The 22,825-nt window shown below is 40.5% G+C and overlaps 1 protein-coding gene across 1 annotated transcript in view; it reads right to left on the bottom strand.

Annotated features, from left to right (window-relative positions):
- TTC37 (tetratricopeptide repeat domain 37) overlaps positions 1–22,825 on the bottom strand; it is a 50,209-nt gene continuing 27,384 nt past the window's right edge. Inside the window, exons 26-40 of the mRNA XM_009884337.1 lie at positions 19,932–20,025; positions 19,273–19,350; positions 17,850–17,974; positions 16,866–16,989; positions 14,351–14,569; positions 13,454–13,526; positions 12,657–12,710; positions 12,410–12,521; positions 10,988–11,116; positions 10,236–10,357; positions 8,273–8,431; positions 5,363–5,515; positions 3,439–3,587; positions 1,685–1,796; positions 1–146 (exon numbers count right to left, since the gene is read on the bottom strand). Coding sequence (XP_009882639.1) covers positions 69–146; positions 1,685–1,796; positions 3,439–3,587; positions 5,363–5,515; positions 8,273–8,431; positions 10,236–10,357; positions 10,988–11,116; positions 12,410–12,521; positions 12,657–12,710; positions 13,454–13,526; positions 14,351–14,569; positions 16,866–16,989; positions 17,850–17,974; positions 19,273–19,350; positions 19,932–20,025 — 1,781 coding nt within the window. The 3' untranslated portion in view covers positions 1–68. The remainder of the gene's footprint in view (positions 147–1,684; positions 1,797–3,438; positions 3,588–5,362; positions 5,516–8,272; positions 8,432–10,235; positions 10,358–10,987; positions 11,117–12,409; positions 12,522–12,656; positions 12,711–13,453; positions 13,527–14,350; positions 14,570–16,865; positions 16,990–17,849; positions 17,975–19,272; positions 19,351–19,931; positions 20,026–22,825) is intronic.

The raw sequence follows: 22,825 nt of genomic DNA, 5'->3' as shown, positions 1-22,825 counted from the left end.
ATAAGTTCTTGGAAGATGGACTGATTAAATTGCACAAATGGAAAATTTTTCACTTGAGATAGTCCATACTAGGCACTTGCTGACAATTTCTCATGTAGTTCCAGAGCTCTAACATCTCCATTAGCTTTGGCATTTTCTATAAGCACCTGCAGAGAAAAACAAACAATGAAAAACTGAGAATTTAAGATTTTACTGTTAGTGTTTTACTGGCAATCTCAAATGCATTTTAATTTCTGCTATGCAGTTTCCCTAAAAGATTAAGTAACCCATAAGCCCAAAAAGGACATATTCAACACTACGCATCAGCTTCCTTTTAAAACATCAGGCACATAAAAACCCCACCCTCTAGTGACTTGCTAAACCTGCAGCCGCTTGCAATGCACTACAGCAGCATCATTTGTCACTTGAGGCTGAGACTGAAGTCTGACAAGTGACTCGCCTGCTGGCGATGAAACAAGCAGAGCTACATGAGACCCATCTCCCTGACGACGCACACTTGCCGCCTGCTAGTACATTTGTATAAATCTAGATTTGCCAAACAGGAGCATTCTCGGCAGCTACTTAAACAAGATACTGCCAAGGTATCCTTTTGCCTCCCCCACTTAAATTTACCCTTCTTTGATTTACTTTCCACACCTCCTATTTCCAGAGTTTCTACTAGGTAAAAAAGTTCCCATTACAGGCTAATGTTCACAGATGTTCATAGGCTTCTGGTACTTCTCTTGTAATCCAATCAGATTACACATATTAAAAAGGAAAACCATGAAGTAGAATCAAGCAAATCTTTACTCTAGCCATTATTTTTGTTGTACTCCTTGGCAGAGCACAGATCACTTTGCAGATGCAAGTGCAATGAGATGATATCGGGATCATCTAAACTCATTAATTCTAGGGTTTTTATGCACCTATGTGTCTGTGTATGGATTTTTGTCAACACTGAGCCTGCTTGATGTGTTGTACCTCCAAACGTACTTTGTTACAGATTGAGCGTTTCACCAGGGAACAGCTTTTAATCTGGGCAAAAGAGCTCATCATGCCAGCGTCAGCAGAGAGGAGATTATTAGGTGAGTGGATTCAGAGTTTCAGCAACAAAGTGATTCCAGTTACAAGCCGAAGTGAACCACCCCCCTCTGCATCAAATGAAAGAGCTGTGTGGATTTGTGAGTATGACCAAATCCATTTGTGAAGTACTATCAACAGAGACTAATGTACCATTTACTATGTACTGAAAATAATGTACCGTTGCAGATACAATAAGAACCTTAAGCACAGAAAGTACAGCACTCAACTGTTCAGATCTTTTGGGTCAATGATACCACACTGTTCCAGACAGGCTAGAGGGAATTAACAATTTTAGTGCATTAATATGTTCTGGTAAAATTCTCATAAAATAGTCCTCATGGCTACTGAAAAGTCACTAGCAGAATTCTTGCCAGTTTGGATTATAGAGAGATTTTACTGTTTGTTTTTCATTAGTATTGCATGGAGGAATGGAAGGCTTTCAAACAAACAGGATGCAATTTTGAAAACTGAGGTGCATTTTGTCAGTACAGAATCCTTAAACATTTCAACCTCTAGACCAGGCAAGGCAGCACCTCCCTGCCCTCCCTCTACCCCGCCGCCAAGCTGCAAGCACGATTCAATGTAAATAGATTGAATTTCTGTATAATATGGACTGTCTTACATCTATTAACTCGTGATCATCTTTGGCATACAGATGTCGCAGGAGGTACCAGCGTGCCACGGACACTATGGTTAAAAGCATAACCAAAACATAATCCAAATCAAATGCATGACTAGGACACATGTTAACATACCAGTATCCCAGAGCAAGCAACGATGATCAGCAGTAATACAAGGGAAGGTCCTTATTTCCACACTGCCCGAGAAAGTGAGGAAGCAGAGCTGTGCATTCCTTTGTTTCCTATCTAGCTGCATCTAGAACGCTAAAGACTACTGCCACCGTTGCTATGCTTAACATAATACGCTCAAGTTTGTGCTTTAACTAGCAAGTAACCCAAATTGGATTGACATAGCAGATTTTGTGATTGCTGCTATAGCATGACAAACATCACGCTGCCCGTGAACTCAGCACAATCTCCGATTCCAATACATGATCTGCTGAACAAGTACAGCTGGTATTCTCCTGTTTAAGAGCTATGAAACAAATCTTTTGAAGACAGTGCACCTGAGAGAAGCAGGTGCTACAATAAATCTTACTGATCCCAAGAAAATTCAATATTCTGCACAAATGTATTTAATCCAGGCAGTCACAAAAGGTACTGCAGTTCCTGCAAACACAGAGGCAAAATGTGAAAGTGCTGGAGAGAAGGAAATTGGAAGAGAGTACTACACGAAGTCTAAAATTCTGTTGGGCTGATACTGCCTTCCAACACCATCAGCTTATAGCCAGCCAAGACATTTTCACATTCACCGTGTCATTAGAAATCTGGTAAAAACTGGCAATTAAGTTTAGGGGTGTCATATTCACTCACTGGCGCTTCATCAGCTTTGGCTCTTGTTTCAAGAATTCTGTCCTGTGTAAGCAATGTGATTTTCCAGTACATTGTGATTTAATAGGCTGTTGAAAGGTTACATCTGGTTTTTGTTTGATATTAGTAGTTAAGATTAATTTTTTGCTTCAGGATTTTGAAGCACCTAGGCAGATCAATTAGATCTTGTGATATACCTTACTGTTCACCTCAGCTAATATCTGAAATTGTACAAAGACTGACATTAATTGATTAAATAAGTTTTCGGCCCAATTTTGTTATAATTGACAACAGTCACAGTCACATTAGGCTGCCTGTCACCTTTTAAAAAGCCCACAGAGAAAGTAAGCCGGTTTATTAGAAATTTCTATAAAACCAGGTGAAATTATTGAACAAAAACATCAAGAACACTCCAACTTTCCATAGCTTAAGCAAAAATACTGTAAAAGACAAACCAGACTTAGTAACCAAAGTAGGATGCTTCCAAGCGCCCTCCCCCAAATCTTCCTCCCTTCCTCAAAAAGCGACAACGAGCACCAGGCTGTTTGGGAACGAACACAAACTTTGACTGTGAGCCCAAATTAGGACCAAAATGAATCCCAGCAGTAGATAGGGTAGTGATATTTGTTTCCCTGTTGTGATTTAACAAGATCTTTGAGAAAGCTATAGACTACCTGATTAACTTATTAAGGTACCATGCTATTAAAACAACTTACAGCTGTTTTTTTCTTGGTATGAAGGACCTACGTGTTTGGGTTTTTTTTGAGAAAAGCATGAAGATTCTGCTGCTTCCTGCTCCCTGCACTACTAGCCCCTTCCCCCGTCTGCCTTTTAACAGCCATACTACTTCAAGAACTAATTGCTGTTTTCAATTTTCTTTTAGTTCTTGGACTTAGATCTGGGATAATGACTGCTTGTACTTTTAGACAGTGTGTTCCATTTAAACTTAACAGATAATGCATACCTTGCTCCCATTTTGCGATTATACTGCAGCAGTGCTTGCAGGAGAGCTGCCAGGGGGCAAGAAGAAAGCTTCAAAGCTTCAGTTGTTGCCTCCTGAACCAAGGATGGCCAGTGCTCATTTGAGACATTAGCCTATGATAAATGGGGGGAAAAAACAGAAAAAAAAGAAAGGGCTTTATTGTAGCATGTAGTGTAATCAGTTTTTGTTTGCAGCTTTCTAGAGAGTAGGTTTAATTCAAGCTGTTTGAGTTATATAAAGTACTCGGCAGGTTAGAGAGAGATTTCTTAAAACAAAACAAAAAACAACAACAACAATAAACAGTGGTTAGAAGAGCCTGGAAAGGTCACACTAAATATTCTAGGACCAGCCTTGCCAGCATTCCACTTGCTTGTTTATGCAAAGAATCTTTTTATTTTTTCCATACATGTTTTAGAAATGCTTGTTTTAATCATCAACCCTTGCTTGCTCTTCACCTTGTAAATTCCATCCCATGCACAAGACTATCCTAGAATGTAGAACTGATCCCCAGAAGTGACAACGTATTTTACCAGAAGTAAAAATCAACTCCAAGCTGGTAATTACCTAATAGAATAACTACTGAACAAATCCCTGTATCTTTTGGCTTATCCCCATTGTGTCCAGATAGCACTCAAATTACTGTACTTGAAGGGCTGCCCAAATTTTCATTTGGACAGATAATTGGGAGACAAGCAATTTTCAAACAAAGTGCTTTCTTGGATCTGAGCAAGGTTTTCACCAGGCTTTTGCACATTTCATTAAGACAGTGCAGATTAGAGACACCAAACAGAAATCCACTGATCAGCTGCTCTGCTCATGCAAAAAGCAGAGATGAGATAATCAATTTCATACTAATTACATTTTTAAACAAAGTCTTGTAAATTCTCAGGCAATTCAAGCCAGCGTTTGAAGAAATAGTGTTAATTAAGCTAGAAGGTACCTTGCAACCTGTGGAGACATATAAGAGCTACAGAAAACAGGGAGCAGACCATGAGAAAACAGACATGTTTCCTCCCAGTCATGGGAGGAAAAATCCTGTCACTTGACAAATTCTGCCATTTGAAGCATATGGCTTGTGAGAAAGAAACTCGTCTACACTGAGGGGGATTCTCTTTTCCCACCAGAAGCAACAGCTTTGCAGCTTTATCCTCGGTAAAACTAACTGCCTTTTCTTATATAAGCAGTCAGGATATATGGGGTTCCATTGCCTGATTTTGATTATGGCTGTTAGCTCAATCATCTGTTAAAATACATGAAAAAGAGTTAGCCAAGATCACAGCAGTATCCATCTTTTACACCAGGCTTTAAAGACGCCTGGAGGTGCACTTCAAATTTCTAAAGTGACAATGCTTAAAAAGAACAGACACTTGCCAAGAATTTAGGTTCACCTGGCCCCTCGGTGCAAGGAGTAGAATAATTTTCTTTATACCACAATGTACACTTCCCTTAGATTGTCTTTATACTTCAAGGCAAGGCACCATATCTAGAAATGACCACACAGCATACAGTTACTTGAAACTTGACTGAAGTCTCTAGGCACCAGTGCAGGAAAAGTGTTTATTAAGGCAGCTGTCTGAACAAAAGGACAGAGACTTGCAGGGTACGTCAATTTGGATGATCAAACTGAATCTGTTATTAGAGAAATAAGCCTTATCGTACAAATTAAGTTCTTTATGTACGCAGTGGTCCTATGTGATGATTTCACAGCAACCTCTCACAAAAAGACATTCTAAAACCAGCCTGCTGCCCCTTGCAGTCTCATTCTATTCTCCAGTTGCAATTCATAAAACAAAGTCATTTAAACAGGGGCTTTCTTTAAAGACTGCAAAGTCCTGCATCCCATGAACTCCTGTTAAATCATGCAGTTATGTAATTTTGATTATCCTACCATGCAGACTTCCAGTGCGAGCATAGCTAGCCTGAGCAGACTGGACAACTTCCCATTCCAGCTGCCCTGCTGTGACGCCAACTGCAGACTCTTTCTGTAACACATCTCTGCTCCAACCATCATCCTTTGAGACTGATATACTTTTGCCAGCCACTGAAAATAAACATTCAACAAAACCAGTTATGGAGCCACCAACACACACACACATCCATTAGGTAATATCATTTAGTTTCAATTTACAAGAGCACAACAGCATACTATTAGCTCAAACACCACCACCCGCCCAGCCCTCACTCCAACAACATACTGCACACTGCCCTGCACGAAATCGTCGGCTGCTGCAGAGCTGGCAGTACACCTCACTACAGCAACTTATTTCGGAGTTCCCTTGACCACCCATGGACAACTGTTTGACAGCTGTCTTAACCCGCAGAACGTTCACGGGTGAGCAAATAATATGACCGGCTTTGTCAAAGTCATCCTTCAGACCAGAAGAACATTGTGTGGTGCCTCATTTGTCTCTGGAAGATGAAAAGAATTTTTCCCCTGGAACAAAAGTTTTTTCAGCCCATCTGAGTAATGCCAAGAACATGAAAGACATTACAATGCGAGCCTGAGCTCAGCTGATGGGTGTAGACTTGGGCTACAGTTTCTGACCCAGCAGGGTCATGCTGGAGGAGCCAGATGGGCAAAGGAAGCAGACACTGGGATCTGTGCAGTTTCATGCTCCCGCTGCCTGCTCCACCAGCAGATGATGTCCTGGATTCACTCATGAAGAGAAGGAAAAGGAATCTATTTCCCCCCTCTTTAATTCTGTAGTTGTTGCATTTTTTGAAGCAGATGGAGCCACAAGTCTGCAAATCCCTGACACGTACATGATATGCATCAAGATGCATAAGTCACATTTAGAAATATCCTTTGCTGGGCCACCAAGCAAACAAAGAAACATTAAAAAAAAAAAATCCCTTGCTTTTAAGCAAAGGTCCTTAGGCTTTTGCTAGCTAAAGACTGCTTGGTGTTATAAGGGGCAAAATTCTTAACCTGTTCTGATGCATAGAAGTTATTTATCATTAAGAAGAGACACACTAGAAAGTATCTATTAGCACTAGTGAGATTGTGCAAACTTGATGTGAAGCTGCAGGATTGCTTTGTAAGGTAAAACATCCATTCATGTGCAGAAAAAAAGCTTTCTTTGGCCTCAGTTGTTCACTGCTGGAGATATCTAGCACTCAAGACGCAAGGAGAAGAGAACCCTCATGCAAAGGCACAATGGCAGCTCTGCCAGATCAGCTTTTCTCTATTTTCTGGGTAAGACACAGCACAGTGAGAAGAACAGACATCATCAGATCAGTCTTTCAGCAGTACTCCTAAATCTTGCAAAAGAACCATTAAGCCAAAAACTTAAGCAAAAAGCAAAGTTAAGGGCCCCTCTAACTTAGTAAAACTATAAGGCATCATGATGGATACTTTTGAGTAAGACAAAACGTTTATCAAGCTCCTAGGAAGTCTAGAGCCAGAAAACAAAAAAGCATAGATCTATCCATTAGGAACAGATGGAGCAGCCAGGCTTTTTCAGAATGCTATCTGAGCCCTGAAAAATATCTTCTTTAATTGAAGACTGAAAAGATCTTCCTCAGAGCTATCTTATCTGTGGCCTGGATTTAAAAAAAAAAAACGAAACCTGGGCTGGTGGGAAGTGTCCCCACCCAGGGCAGGGGGGTTGGAACTAGATGATCTTCAAGGTCTCTTCAGTTCACTTCTTCTCCCTGCTTGTAAGCAAGATGACACTTGGCTATGCAAGGGATGCTTGAAGAATATATAAAAGCCCTAATTCCATTTTCAAAATGTATTACTAAAACAGGATACAATCACATCTTGCATGGCCTCGCGTTTTGCAAATCCAGTCTGAATGAGTTCTGCAGTTCAGAAAGATGAAGCCTCACAAGCCAAAGAAAAATGCATCAAAAAAAGCACCTTTCCACAAATGATACTTATATGTCACACAAGGGAAGAGTATCTGTAGCCATATAAGTGAGATAATGATCTCTACAGCAGCTTTGCACTAGTTTTCTAAGACTGAAATGTACTTCAGTGAATCTTACCACAAACAGGGTTTTATTGGTTTGACAGGCAGAGGGAGCACCATAAATGCTGCAACTACATAAAGGACTCTAAAAGCTCATGGAGCTTTCCTAAACAACGTGCTGCTAACGTTGGTAAAGGAAGGCAGGAACTGTAACTAACAGCAACGGTTAGGAAATAAATAAATAAAAAAGCTGCATCACCAGAAAGATCTCTTGGCATGTGTGAGACAGACTTCTCAGACTGTCTCACAGAAGCAGCATATGAAGTAAGTTATGGCACCTTCACATTAAACTAAAAATGATCTCTTGTGATGCCATGGAAGGGAGTGAGTAAACACTGTTACTGGGAGTGATTTCTCTTCCCTGCAGACTCAACTTACTCAAAAGAACGGTGACACCTGACATCAGCTTATGGACAAAGAGACTTATTCAGGTTTTCAGACCCTAAATATGGAGATGTGTACTACTACATTAGGAAACCATTTGCTTACACCTATTCTTATGGGTTATGAAACATTTCACTGGTTTCTGCTCATGTCCCAAGTCACAGGTCACTAAAGACACAGGTGCCAGGGGTTTATCTCAAGTTTGTAATTCTCCTGCCTCCATGTCTGCTTGCTTTTATGAGCAGTCCTTGTTATGTCAACTATTAAAGAAAGTTAACAAAATGTTACAACTTTACGAAGAACTGAATATAAGTTATTTTTTCTGTCATTGGCTGTCAGCAGACGAATAAAAGCAAACAGTGAAATAAACTCTCACCCACTTATAGTGCATGCTCCACTAAGAGCAGCACACCAAAGACAGGGAGAGGATCCAAACTTACTTGCCAGGCTGCAACTGAAGTAGAACTGGTCATGACTGTCTTGCGAAGCTCCTCCAGGATGTTGTCTGGAAGTTCTTTGTGAGACTGCAACAGCTGCTTACACTGAACTTGTCTCAAAAGCAAAAACAGAGCTGGGTGCTCAGGGCAGCTTTTTAAACCCTAAAACCAAAACAAGGCTCAACATGATATCAGAATTATCATTTCCAAATATCAGAAGATACTTTGATTTTTTTCATTTCGGTCTTTACAGAAAACAGCATTGAAAGTATTCTCAGGATGCGTTCCAGAAATTGACATGTGAAAATAACGACGTTTTTTCTGTCCTCAAAATACGTTTGAATTCTATCCTGAATTTGGTACCTGTCTTACCCTTAGAGGTTTCTGAAAGAGAGATAGGTAAATGGCGGACCTCTAGTTCTCCTTTGGCTTCACAATCATTACAAGTTTTGTGTTAATGGAGGCAAAAACCTGTCCTTGAGTATGTTCCAAGCAATTTCAGTTCTCCAGCTAAGTTGCTTTATTCTTACTGGAAGAGAAGCATTTCACTAAACATCTCCTGTTCAATAACAGCAGATATTCATAGTGTATTTTTCGGAACAGACTCACACAAAAAAGCTAAGACAGAAAACCAGCCATCTGTTGCTTTACCCTTCTCATCAGGTGAAGCACGTGGAGCAAGTCACATTACATGTCATTTTACCTGTTCAAATCACAGTGCTGCCCAGAATTATACCCAAACTAGACCTGTTCTAAGAAACAACACTTGCACTTTTCACCCATTTTTAAAAAAAACAAAATACATTATCTGTGGGTCCTTAACAGGCTGCTGCTGCTTTGCAAAGAATGCATGGACACACAGAGACTTTCTGAACACAACAGTAGCTGCTAGTACTTGCAGCAATTTTCCACCATTAACAAGTGTGGAATCACGTTGCCTGTCTCAAACTGAACGACTGCTGTGCCTGACTCATCATACCCACTTATATTGCATTCTGAGAATCCTGGGATCCAAAACTGTCAATGACAGTTTGTGGTTCCAGAGAGCATTGCTCTTGTTTCTTTGCAAACTGCAGGCACTGTCAGTCCTCTGCCCAAGCTATTTATCTATCAAAAAAAAAACCCAAAACCCACCATAACCTTCCCCTATGCCCAGATACCACCCTGTGTCTAGAAGTCTCTGATCCCTGCTAATGTAAGACAGGTCAGTAGACATGCTGGCCAGAAAAGGGAAACACCTCACCAAGCAAAGAGACAAGAATGTACTTCCTCCTAGAAAACCAGCATGTTCTCAGAATTTGGGTTCTTTTTGTTGGTGGTGGTTGTTGGTTTTTTGGTGTTTTTTTTTTTTTAAACTCCCTTCCCCATTGATACAAAAATGCCATAGCAAAGAGCACATTTGCATGGGATTAGCCATGTTCCTTAACCAAAGTCAGGGATGCATGCTGCTGAGTCTAGTTGTTTTCCTGCTTATCTTTTGCCAAGTCTTCTGTCCAAACACATGAAACACACACAGATGCACACACTTCAGGCTTGTTAACACCCCACTCCCCTCCTCCAACTGTGCTGCCTCAAGACTTTTTAATAATTAAACTTGTAGCATCCACCTGTGGCTCTGAAACAGAGTACCAAGACAACAAAGCAGAAGACATTTAAGTCCTCTGTAAGTCTCCTATCCAGACTTCTTGCCTTGAATTTCTAATGCTTTGCTTAATACTAGGTTAATGAAATAAAGGTAGACTTAGCTTTGTCATGTCATACACTGCTTGTTTCACCTATCAACAGTTTTGCTGTTGCAGACAGAGTAAGTATTTTGGGGAGAGGGGAAAATACCAACAACTATTGCATCTTGTACCTCCGATGAAACAGACAATTGTTAATCCAAAGACTACCTTTCTGTAAAATGCACACAAATCATGATTTCTATACAATTCTACCATAATCTGCCTGTATGATGCCACCATACCTTGGTACAAAGCGCTTCAGCTTCTGAGAGTTTACCAGTCTCCTCTAGACTGCTAATAGCTTGACACAGACACCAGTCTTCAAGAGTCCGTATATAATTATGTGGAAGATTATTTTCTCCAGCTGCAAAACAGATGAAACACTTAACCAGATTACTGTATATGCTGTGGTGCCATACCATGTCACATGCTCTAGATCTGGTCAGGGAGAATTTTTAGGAGTATTAACCTGACATGGCTTCCTTCATTAGTAGGAACATTAAGAGATGGCAAAATTAAAAGCAAGAAAAGGTGAAAAAAATAATACACTTTTTGAGTTAATGGTTTGAGAACAATCAGTCAAACATGAAATTTTAATTCCAGTTTTCAACACACTATGGACGTTGAGCAAGACTGAAGCTGAGGTTATCCCTCCACTGGAAAAGTTACAGAACTCAAGAGTACTTTAGCCTTTCCTTGTATACAGCATTCCTGGGCTCTAATCCAGCCATCCATCCATTTAGGCATCAGAGCTGAGAAGTACTATTTTAAAAAAGCAGTTGAGGCTTTGGATGGGAAAGCAAGCTGCGATTAAGTCATTAACCCTAGCTGTGCATTATGATTTAGCATTTTTAAGTGATAAAATACAGTTACAGCTCAAACCACTACTAAGCAATTCTCAACTTATTTGCAGGTTTCTTAAATTCAGAAGAGCATTCCAAGCTTAGAGCATTTCATTTTATTTTTTTTAAACTAGAAAACTTGTATAGCTTACTTTTGGCTGAAACCGTAGATACAAGTGTCATCTCTAGATCTGTTCGCTTTGGCTGAGTGTTGTTTAGACAGACAACGGTGTTTTCAGCATGACAGGCTGCCATTAGCACTGCCCAGGCAGCAGGATTATCTAGAAAAGCATGGTTAAAGGCAACTCATGTGCATTCTAAATACGCTGGTAGTTCATTTAGAATAGTCTTTACCAGATTAAGCATAAAAACATAGCCATCAGACCCACACGCTGTAAGAAAGAGATAGCAATAATTCAAGTAATTCAATCAGACCCTTACATCAGCTCAGCTGAAGGCGGCTGATGACTGTTTGCCCCTAACTGGCAAGATTCTCCAAATTATAAGATGAGGATGCTGTTTCTAAAGCCAACTAATGCATTTTTCACATAGCCACTGGTGTGCTAACCGGAAGCTGCCAGTTTACTTGACTGCACAGATTAAACTTGACTACCACTAAGTGCTGTATAATAGTGGCAGCAAAAATTCCAGGACGCCATCCGCAGCTTTCAGTCATACAGATTCAGTCTTCTCTGATCACTGGCATGAAAGTTACAGCGATAGAGTCCTACTAGTGTCAGCTAATTACAGTCTCAGCTTTACCCCAACCAAGCAACCATGACCTGGAAGCGTGGTCTCTGTCCTAAACTGGACAGACGTCAGTTGAACATTTCACCCACGTAAATTTTCATCCCAAAGGTGGTGACTTTTGCCAGTAAAATGAAACAGAGCTTGAAGATCTAGTGAAGCAAAATGTACAGTATACTGCTTTTGAATAGCAGTCATAGTCTTGTGTGTACCTGCAGGAAAGTAACTGATATTTTAAACTTGCAGCTACACTAATGCATCAATGCAAAATTACTGCAGAAGAAACAACGTTTTGGTATTTCACTATCAAGTGCAAATTAGCACTTGAAAACCCCACTAGATTTTGCACTTCATACATTTAATGAAGATCACCATTTAGCAATAGGTGAACAGCTGCCTATAGTCCATAACCAGCACATTGTAACAGAACATTTACAATCCAATTTCTCAAGCTAGATGAACAGTTCTCTTCTGCTTGCTGTAGCACGCTGACTCTGAGGGAATAAGATTTTTTTCTTTTTTGGCTAATATACAAAATAAAACTTATCTCTTCTCCTGCTGAGGCACTAACAAATGCCACAAGTTTTCAGAACAAGCCTTAAGAGTCAGTGATTTTTGTCTTCTTGTCTGGTTTAATTCCTCATGTCCATACTTGGAATGACAGAATTTCAACCCTAAGCACCCTCCCTTAAACATCCAAACCAACAAAAGAACCCAAGAAACAACAAAAAAAACCCCAAGAAAAGTAGGGGTTTTTTTTTGTTAGCACAGTAATTTTGTTTCTGATGGGTAAAAAAATTAATACTGTGTCTGTGAACAAGAGTCACCTGGACAGAGGTGGATTGCCTTCTGAATATTTCTCAGGGGATTGTTTTTCTCATGTTCTAACATGTGACATCCTGCTGCCAACTGATTAACTGCAATATTGAGTAGGGCTTCCTATAAAACAGAACATAAAAGCGACTTAACACTATAATATAACTGATCAGATGGAATTAATTTTAGGAATGTTTATGGAATTAATTTTAGGATTGTGTATGGAATTATAAAATCCACATTTTAAGAAAGCCAAACCTTTCCATGGTTTACATCAAGTACGTGTGCAATGTTTCCTGCCACAGCTCCCCCCTGTGAGATTAAAAAAAAAAAATAGTTGATTTGGTTATATGACTAATTTGTGTGACTGATTAATTAAGACATTTTATACAAAATGTAATACCAAGATCTTTTTATCTTTGTTAATCAGAAACACAAAGTTTGCACAATGAGATCTTTTCCTTGCCTACAGCACATTTTCTATATTAAGAATTACGAAGAGACATTCAAGATTAGAGTTTATCCATACATTGTGTTTCTAATTTTAGCCCCATATAGAAAGAAGTTTGTTTTCAGGTGCTATTTCTGTTTACATAATTGACAAAAATTAAGACAAAGGGTATTTATTTGGAGAAGAGCTGATAATAAGCATAAAAACATCAAGGAAACACTGGCTAATGCAAAAAGTGAAACTGACTAGATTAACCAAATTCAACATACATGAATCCTAATATGTATTTATATACAAACATGTGTAAAACCAAACAAAAAAAATATACATAGTACAGCCTTTTCTTGTTGGTATAGTTCTAGCAGATTTTTCCGGTAAGTTTATTTCAAGAAGATAAAGAATTGCTACTCCATGAAAGATGCAAATAACTCGATATGTAATTTCAGTATGTACCTGTGCATTGCTCTCATGTGCTTGTGTACGTAAACCTTAAGTTTTCATATTAACTAGTGAACTGAAGGATGGTGTGGTGTTTTTTTTTCAGTTAAGAAACACAACTACTCAGGATGTAAAGAGCACACGTGTATTACAGTAATGCACTTACTTTTGCCTTTTGTGATGCATACAGTGGAACTAGTCGAGACAGAAGAGACCAGAGGGCAGGATTATCAGGGTGACTGGAAAAACAACAAGGATGTTAGACTGGTTTAGATATGAACCTGGTCTTCCATAACTCGGTAGGCAGTTGCTATAAATCCCAATTATTTTTTTTTTTTATTTATTAAGAAAACAACCCAGTGCAGTTGATAATAGACATGGGTTGCAATTTAAAACAAACAACACAATATTGAAGTTATACTGCTGGCTAAAGAAATAAAGTGTACAATATGCATATTAATACTCATGGAAAAAAACCCAACTTTAGAACTACAGGTCTTGTCCTCATAGTGTGAAGAACAACAAATTTTAATTGCAGTTGGAGAAAAACTATTTGCATGAAGAAGAGTTTCTGAAAACACCTGGAGAGACTATGAGGTGCATTTTGCTTGAAGACATTGACTAAAATTCCCCCTTTCTAGAATGTTAAGGCTAATCAAAATGTACTTAAACACAGACATTTAGCTAATGGAAGGAACAGCTTCAGAGGCTGTTAAATATTAAATAAAAGCCCTAGAGACTCTTCTAGGTTGAAAGTTCCGCTACATATGATGAAAAATGCTTTCACAGAACAGTGAACTGATCTATCTACCAAAGAAGTCACCAAAACAAAACCAGAAAACCCCAAATGAGCTGTGAAACTTCTGCCATTTGATCTCATAAATCAGAAAGCAAGCTTCTGTCAGCTGATGCTACAACCTTAAGCGAACACGTCACATTTGAAAAACAATTATTTTTTTTTTTTTTAAAGAAGAACGTTCCAAGTGAACAGAGGTTTGCTTGCTATTCAATGTAATCAAAGCAATACATTTACAAACAACCTAAAGAAAGACAAAATACATACCTGTGTATTGCTTTGGAGACTTCTCTCTGGACCCCCACATCTCTACCTTGCAATGCATAAACAGCAGATGCAATAAGGCACCTCTCATAAATCCTATCGTCCCCTGTTTCATGCTTCAGTAATTCTTTTAGGGCTGCTGTTGCAAGTGTAGCATCCTGCTTTACCAGTCCTAGTGTGCACAAAGCCTTCAGACTTTCCGTACTAGGTTCCTTTAATGAGCTGTTGAATCAGAGGGAGGGAAGGATACGCTATTTTGGAGCATAAATTAAACTTACTATTAACATTACAGCATTTCCTACTTCTGAGTCCTCTTGCTCCTACGTATCAGGTATGGTATACAGAATCAACAGCCTCTCACTGTCAGATCGTGGATCAAGCTATATCAGTATTCTTGAGGTCTTAGGATATGGAAAACAGCAGTGGTTATGTGCCATTTCAGCACTCAAGCTTATAATGTACAACTACTTGGCAAGACTGACACATTAATTGTCCTTCAGCAGCATCCATAAAATGAACGGTAAGAGACAACACTTAACACTGACAACTATTTTCTTTTCTTGAAGACACTTGTACTTCTAACTAGTATCAAATCTGAGTTGTAGTGTTCCTATTTACAGCTTTGCAACAGAAATCCAGCAAAAAAAAAAGCCAGAAATGAGCCTGCTACATAGAACTGCTCTCTGTGAGAACAGGGATGTTGCAAGAAATTACGCCTTAGTTTACATTAAGATTTGTTCAAGCATAAGGTAGTTCGAGCATGCTTTCCACCATCTAGTTTTAGTACCATTATCAGTTGCACTGTTCCATTTGTTTTGTTATGAGAGGCAGTTTAACCACACACCAATAGTATACCAAGATTTACTGGAGACCTACTAGATACGCTTCATTGGGTTGTTGGTTTTTTTTTCATTATATTTTTCTAGTACAGGTGGAAAACTCCTAAATTACTTAACTTAATCCCCTGGTCTTCAACTCTGGTGAAAACAAACCATGATCTCAGTACAAACAACCAGAATCACAGGCCTTAACTGATGTACTAGTTAGAGGTGTCCTTACAATAAAGGCAATACAATAAATTGCAATACAAACTGAACAGAGGTAAATAACAAAACAGTCCATGGCAGCAGTAATTTGGAGTTAATTCACTGTAATGTCTTAAGCCCAACTACAGAACGAAATGTTGCTTACTTTCACTTACCAGGTGACTAAAGGCTCCTAATAAGCTTTTAAAGATTATTTTTGCCTTCAAAAGAAGAGAACAATGTAAAAATCTGATTCTGTTTTGTTTCCAGTCCCTAGCACCTGTTAAATATAAACTTGAATAGCCAGTGCTATGTTATCTGGTGCAGAGGCACTGTCCTTCAGCAAGTAAAAAGTAGGATACTATCATATTAGCTATAGAGACAGACTCACTGCTAAAAAACTCTGTGCCAAGGTGGCCGTGAGAAAAGAAGAAAGGCAGTTTCTTTTTCACGGTTCTTCTCAGGCCCTGTAAGTCGTCTAGCATGAATTCCAGTCAATGAAGACATCTGTCTATTAGACTAGAATGCACCATTGTTGTTGTTATTACTAAAATCCACCGTATACCTTTGCAGCACTGCACTTCCAATTCAGATCTAGACATATTCACTGTAGTGTTACTTTCCTAAACCATTTACTACTTTTTTTTATTTAAAGACAAAAAACTAACGTCATCTAGAAAACTCTCATTGTTGATGTTTATGACAAACATAGAAGTCTGCAGTGACTAACAGCATGTAGGAAACAGCAGGTTTCCAGCTGGTTTAATCATCATTTACTCAGGATTTAGAGTGTACTAGGTCATAGGCCTGCACTAATTCAGTAACTTCAGGAGTCTGCTGGCAAGGTGGAGACTGTACAGCCGCTACTGGAGTTCTCTACTGACAGGGAGCTGATCCTGAGAGGCTGAGATGTTAGCTCTCAATCCATAGCTACCCGGAGACTAACAATGATGCACAGGCTTTTAGCCTCCACAGCTCTGAAAAAAAGACATTCATTACTTAAGTGAACAACTGATACTGATCTGTTTCTTTTCATGGGGAAGCTGCAAGACTGCCCTGGTCTGTGAGGCTTGGGACACAATTGTTCTGGAGATTTCTGACTATTTAAACTGAAATTGTTTTCATTAGTCATCTAGATTTCTTACAGCTAAAGAGCAAAAATATTGCCTAGTACTTAGGACAACTACAGATTAATATTATCTTAAAAGTAAACCTATTACAACTACCATTCAGGGATATTAGATATCCAAACTGCCCAGCCCACTAACCCTTCCACTCCATACTGCTTTAAGAATATGGAAGAGGACACAGAACATAAAACAAAACAGATATATCATATGAATAAGCTTAGAAGAACACTGCATCCACTCCCACTTTCACTCTGCAACACAAAAAGGAAATATCCACCTGAAATCCCCCAAAAAGTAAATTTCAGGATTCAGCAGTACAGTACAGTAAATCTTCATATACCAATTATCATTCCCTCCACTCACCATTTAAACAGCAGTGTCTTTGCAGCATCCACTTTATTCTGTTTATACTCTATTATTGCCAAGGCAGTCAGGATATGCGCTTTATCTTGTTCAGACTCAGCAACAGACAAGGCTTTTTCATAGGCTGGTGAAAATTCAAGGCTCAGAATTGAAGTAGGAAAAAAAAACCTACAACATTTATAAAGCCTCTAGAAAGGCATGGTATTAGAACACACACACACAGACACTTTGGTTTCAGGTTCACTGTATTTTCACACCTCAAATCATAGGCAAAACACAAAAAAAGTTGACTAAGACTTTGGAAGTAACCGTATGTTAGGAAAAGCCAGATTTACAGGGCTATTTAGAGCCTGGGAGTTGTTTAATATGTAGCAAGTGGAAACAGAACTGAATAGCAGTATTGGGAAACCTAGAAAAAGCCTGAAAGAAGACAGTATAAATACCCCCTGTGATAGTTTATTTATGAAACAGTACTTCAGATGGGCACACATCACTCCAATTAAAAACTAAGAGTTATTTAAAATGCTCGGCTGCCTGCTCCTTTGTGAGGGCTTACACTTCTACACTGACAATTCAGCATCCCTTTTTGTGAAGTCTTACACCTTCGCAGTGCAGAACACAATATAGCACTTATATTTATCACCAAAGCTAAAGTGCTTTGAACAACACATTAATCTCCCACCGAGAACTGATTTTTCCAGGAAAGACATTTCATTTGAGAACAAGGGAGCTAAAAGCACAACAGTTTAATGGACAAGACTCAACCACGTGAAGAAATGTAGCTTCCCTTTGCATATTTGAATAGTTCTAGCACACTGCTGAACAACCTAATGATTAAAATAGTTCTGGAATTTGTACTTATGCATTGGGACTGAAAGAGTGAAATAAACTGAACTACAGCTAGGTTGGTCAGACAAACAAATTTTGTTAAGATTAATCTCAAGACAAGTGTCCCATAATGCTTTGAATTAGACAGATGCTTACCCTTGATACTTTCTTGTAAGAGTCCTTTCTTGAAGTAGGCTAATGCTATCCCCACAATGCCATCAAAATCAGTTAGGGGTGTTGATGTGTAAACCTCAATGGCCTTATCACACTGACCCAGGGCACTGTAAAAACAAAAACAGTCATTGGTATGAAGGATGTAGTAACGACTGCTATGATTCAGACAAGCTGGCCTTGCAGACCAGTATCCTCTTTTCCACAACAGTTGTAAGCAGACACTTGGAAAAATCAGGACAAGAATGTGCAATAATCCTCCTCCTCCTTCTGTTACAGCAGTTACTCTCTCCAACTATCTGTTACGTGATGAACAACTGATAAGAAAAAATCCTCCCCATCTGCATGACCGCTGTATGTAAGGATGTCACCTAATGGTCAACACAAGGGAGTGGGACAAAACAGCAAAGGAGAAATATGAAAAAAGCAAATCAACGTATGCATGCACAGACAGGCAAGTGCATATACAGGCAGAGATAGAGCATTCTTGTGTTGTACGACCACTGTGGAAGAAGTTACATGAGGCTGTGTTTATTAGAACTAGCTATTAGTGACTGGAGCTTTGCCCTTCTGTGAGTTGCACAGAGGAATCGCCACACATACTGCTTGGATGTGAGACTACAGAAAATGGAAGAGCTGCTGTTAAGATCTTCCCTGAAGTTAAATAATGCATTGTCATATTATCACAGCCTAGAAGTTACAGTGTCATGTATGGAAACTTAAGAATATATAGCGTTTCCCTAGAGAGCTGATAAGTATCTGATTAACAGAGCTTGAGCTACCTCAAAACAAAGAGAAGTCTGAAAGTCTTCATTTGTTAAGATTTGTGTCCTGCGTTCCCTGAGAACCTGAAGGGAACTGTGAAGGGAACTTAAATTGTGAGTAGGATTGCAGCAATCATCAGCTGAAAGACCACATACGTGTACACAACACCCCAACTCCACGTGCTTCTGGTTATACAAATCAACACAAATTCAAAGGACAGGTAAAAGCGATTTCGAATAAACCTTGAAGGAACTATTTTATTCAGACTAAGCCTACTACATGTATTAAGTGTGGAGATTGTAAAAAATACCCTGGAGACTATAAAACAGCAACATTGTGCAGACTATGTTAATGCACTTAAGTATCAAGCTGATGATAAGGGAATCCCTGGTATGTTATAAACTGTGAAGACATATAGCAATTCCTTGCAATCTGTTTTGTTTGGCGGTTTTTTAAATACATTACTCATTTCTGGAGCACATACAAAGTTCAGTCAAACCTTTCTACAATTAAGAATGATGTTTAATAGATTATTTTTAGCAACCATATTTCACCTTTCAGCCTCACCCTTGTTGTGCGCCACTGCATTTGCCACATCCAAAGCTGACGTTAGGGGTTGGGAAAATACGTCAACAACACTTACCACAGTGACCTGCCATAGTTTTGCATTGCTATATTGTATTTCTCAGTGTCCTCGGAGTTTTTCAGCAATGAAGCTGCCCTAAGAATAACCGCAATTAAGAATAATTACCATCTGGCTACATCACGCATATTTTGACAATAGTTCTCAGAGCAGAATGGACAAGTGTTTTATGCAGAGGCTTTTCTATGCTAATTAAGCACAAGCAGAGACTATTTTACTGTTTTAATGCACCAGCAAACGCGTTCACCAAACATGGTTTCCTTCACCACGTCCCCCTACCATTTGAAAAGTGAGAAGAAAAAAAACAAAACAAAGCCCAACCACCTCCATTAATTAGAATGGGACAGAGACCAAAACTAAAACAAAGCTTACAACTTGCTTTGGTAAACTGTATACAGTGAATTAGCTAAATGTGCCGGTGAGACAAGCAAGCCTTGAAGAATGCCTTTACTTCTCTGGCTCTGTGTTCTGCATTTCCAAATTTGATAAAAGAACATCCCCACACTTCCCCTCACAGTACACTTAGTTGAAATGTACTGTTGGATTGAGAAAGTAAGGTTTACTAAAGCAAAAGAAAAACCCTTAGGTTTTTCAGCTGGTGCATGGTAAAAGAGGTCAAGGAGGTTCTATCAGTAAACTTCTCAGGGTGTATAGTTTACCTCTCATAGGCATCCGCCGCCTGCTTTTTTAGATGCAGATACTCATTCAAATAACCAAGCATTGTGAAAGCAGATGCATCGTCTGGATTTCTTTCTGAAAATCAGAATTGACAATGTAGGAGAACATGATCAGAAAGGGCTGTGAAAAAGCATTACTAAAACATTGCTTCCTTGATGCTACAGTCTATGCAGCGATACAAAACAGTTTGCCCAGTGCTTCTGTCAGTTGCTTACTGGAATCGTTTTGACAGGCTGCAGGCAAATAAAGAAGAGATACGAAGACCCACAACATGACATCAGGTTAGCTCAAGAACGTTTCAAATCCTATGACACAGCCTTAATGCACTCAATATATTTTAAATTTTTTGGCTCACAGTGGTTTGGGGTTTTTTGTAATGAAATAGAAAACTACTCAGCTTGTATTGACTCTACTAAAATACTAGTAAAATCTTATGGCTTATTTTTATCCTACAACTTTGAAAAGCTTGTCAGTAGCTAAGGCACAGATTTGTGAGCTGTCATTTCACCTCAGACTTCCGACCTTTTTTCTCAGACAAGGATCACGTAGGCCCCTCCTGCAGTCTGTTTAAGAACAGCGATTTCACAAAGAAATGCAGTCTCACTTTAGCTCATTTTTAAGTAGTTGCACCTTATTTTGCAGGTCTCAAAAGTCAGCAAGAGAGCTCTTCAAGGAGCTAGTCAGTAGGACCCTCTGAGACACTGCCCTGAGGGACAAGGGAGCAGAACAGAGGTGGCCAATGTTTAAGGATACTTTCCTTAGAGTGCAAGAGCTCTTGATCCCCAGGAGTAAGAAATCAGGTAAGGAAGGCAAGAGACCGTCATGGCTGAGTTGAGACCGGCTGGTCAAACTAAAGGGCAAGAAGGAAAAGCACAGGCAGTGGGAGCAGGGACAGGTATCCTGGGAAGAGCATAGGGGTGCTGCCTGGTTGCGTAGGGATGGAGTCAGGACAGGCAAAGCATGGCTGGAGCTGTGCTGGGTGAGGGACACAGAGTGCCAAGAAGAGCTTCTACAGGTATGTCAGCCAGAAAAGGAAGGTCAAAGAAAGCGCATCCCCACTGATGAGCAAGACTGGCAAACTGGTAACAAACAAAGAGAAGGCTGAGGAGCTCAACAACTTTTTTTGGCTTGGTCTTCACTGGCAACCTCTCTCCCCACACCCCTTGAGTGGATGGACCGCAAGGCTGGGGACTGGGGGAGCAACCACCTGAGGAACCTGAACATAGAGAAGCCTATGGGACCTGAGGAGATGCACCCCAGAGTCCTGAAGGAACTGGCTGATGAAGTTGCCAAGCCCCTCTCCATAATATGTGAAAAGTCATGGCAGTCAGGTGACATCCCTGGTGCCTGGAAAATGGGAAACATTACAGACATTTTTAAAAAGGGTAGAAAGCAGCATCCTGGGAACTACTGACCTCTCAGCCTCACTTCTGCCTGGGAAGACCACAGAACAGATCATCCTAGAAACTATGCTAAGGCACATGGAAGACAGGGAGATGATTCAAGACAGCCAGCATGGCTTCACCAAGGGCGAGTCCTGCCTGACTAACCTAGTGGCCTTCTATGATAGTGTGACTACAGCAGTGGACAAGTGAAGATCTGTGGATGTCATCTATCCGGACTTCTGTAAGGCCTTTGACACAGTCCCCCAAAACATCCTTCTCTCTAAATTGGGCAGTTATAGATTTGATGGATGGACTGTTTGGTTGAATAAGAAATTGGTTGGATGGCTGCATCCAGAGGGTAGTGGTCAACGGCTCGATGTCCAGATGGAGATCAGTGACAGTGGTGTCCCGCAGGGATCCACGTGGGGACTAGAACTGTTCAGTATCTTCATCAGTGACATGGACAGTGGGACTGAGAGCACCGTCAGCAAGTTTGTGGATGACACCTAGTTGTGCAGAGCAGTTGACAGGCCTGGGGTACAGGATGCCATCCAGAAGGACCCAGACAGGCTCAAGAAGCGGGCGTGTGTGAACCTCATGAGGTTCAACAAGTCCAGGGTCCTGCACCTGGGTCGAGGCAACCACCAGTATCCATACAGGCTGGGGATGAAAGGATGGAGAGCAGCCCTGCTGAGAAGGACTTGGGTGTGCTGTGGGAGGGAAAGCTGTCCCTGAGCCAGCAACGTGCGCTGGCAGCCCAGCGAGCCCCCGGCACCCCGGGCTGCATCCCCAGCAGCGTGGCCAGCAGGGCGAGGGGGGATTGTGCCCCTCTGCTGCGCTCTGCTCTGGGGAGACCCCCCTCAGTGCTGCCTCCAGCTCGGGGGGTCCCACCAGCAGAAGGAGACGGAGCTGTTGGAGCGGGGCCAGAGGAGGGCACGGAGATGCTGGGAGGGCTGGAGCCCCTCTGCTGGGAGGACAGGCTGGGAGAGGTGGGGGGTTCAGCCTGGAGAAGAGAAGGCCAAAAAGGGGAGACCTTATTGTGGCCTTTCAGTACTTAAAGAGGGCTTATAAAAATGATGGGGACATACTTTTTCACAGGGCCTGTTGTGATAGGATGACAGGTAACAGTTTTAAACTAAAAGAGGCAAGATTTACACTAGGTATAAGGAAGATGTTTTTTTACAATGAGGGCAGTGAAACACTGGCCCAGGTTGTCCCGAGAGGTGGTAGATGTCCCATCCCTGGAAACATTCGAGGCCAGGCTGGACAGGGCTTTGAGCAACCTGGTATAGTGTGAGGTGTCCCTGCTCATTCTAGGGTGGGTGGACTAGATGGCTTTTTAAGGTTCCTGCCAACCCAAACTATTGAATGATTTTATGAAAATCTACACTTGCTCTGTCTACCTTCTGGGCTAGACATACACCAGCCTAGCCCAACAGGGAAGCCACACTGGCTTGGGACTGCACCCAAGAACAGTCTGTCTCCTGCTG

This window comes from Charadrius vociferus, unplaced genomic scaffold (assembly GCF_000708025.1).
Source record: "Charadrius vociferus isolate BGI_N301 unplaced genomic scaffold, ASM70802v2 scaffold744, whole genome shotgun sequence".
NCBI classification, from domain to species: Eukaryota; Metazoa; Chordata; class Aves; order Charadriiformes; family Charadriidae; genus Charadrius; species Charadrius vociferus.
This window is presented reverse-complemented; position numbering and strand designations above follow the sequence as displayed.